Below are 701 nucleotides of genomic sequence, written 5' to 3' on the forward strand. Positions count from 1 at the left end.
GGAAAGAATGAACTGCAGTGGAAATATTCCATGAATCCATTGTTCAATATGCTGAAGGAAAAAAAATGGATAGTACAAATTGAAGATAACATCATCAAGAGCAATTGAATTTAAGCTTCATGTAGAATAATTAAAGAGAAATTATTGGAGAAGAAAATTATTAACAAAATTACTAGCTAAAAGAAAGCAAATTAAAGAACAGATTCCATCAAGGTATGCATACATACCTTTGACTTTATTGACCAGCCATTTTGCACTGCCTTCAATAGTGCTAGAAAGTGACTGTTTCAATCAGGAGAAAAGGTTACACCATCAAGAGAGATACTTGATATAAGGCTAGAACCAGCATGCAAGGATTGAATGAAGATAGAAAAGCAACAGCATGAATGGTGTAAGCTTTCCGGATATTGTGACTTTTACAAGAGCATTGTCTACTTCGAGCCTATGTCTATATCAGAATATTAAACTCATAGATGTCATATTAACAGCCTATGCTTGCTCAAAGTTATCGTTTAAAAAACAGAAGGGAAGAGATGTAATTGAATTGCAACATTCTTTCTATTTTCTAACAGAATCTATTGTAAACTTGCAACATTATCAAATAAGCATAATAAAAGAGGGGAAAACCCTAGGTACAACAATAATTTGTGTCAAGATCGATAGGCACATTGCTCAATGCATCGCAAACACTTGCTATCTAG

The 701-nt window shown here is 33.4% G+C and overlaps 1 protein-coding gene across 1 annotated transcript in view; it reads right to left on the bottom strand.

The window, feature by feature from the left end:
• The window catches only part of LOC109850275 (uncharacterized protein At5g01610-like), a 2,961-nt gene that overhangs the window by 1,687 nt on the left and 573 nt on the right, over positions 1-701 (bottom strand). Inside the window, exon 2 of the mRNA XM_020420252.1 lies at positions 228-282. Within this exon, the coding sequence (XP_020275841.1) occupies positions 228-282 (55 nt within the window). The remainder of the gene's footprint in view (positions 1-227; positions 283-701) is intronic.

This window comes from Asparagus officinalis, chromosome 7, assembly GCF_001876935.1.
Source record: "Asparagus officinalis chromosome 7, Aspof.V1, whole genome shotgun sequence".
In the NCBI taxonomy this organism is placed as follows: domain Eukaryota; kingdom Viridiplantae; phylum Streptophyta; class Magnoliopsida; order Asparagales; family Asparagaceae; genus Asparagus; species Asparagus officinalis.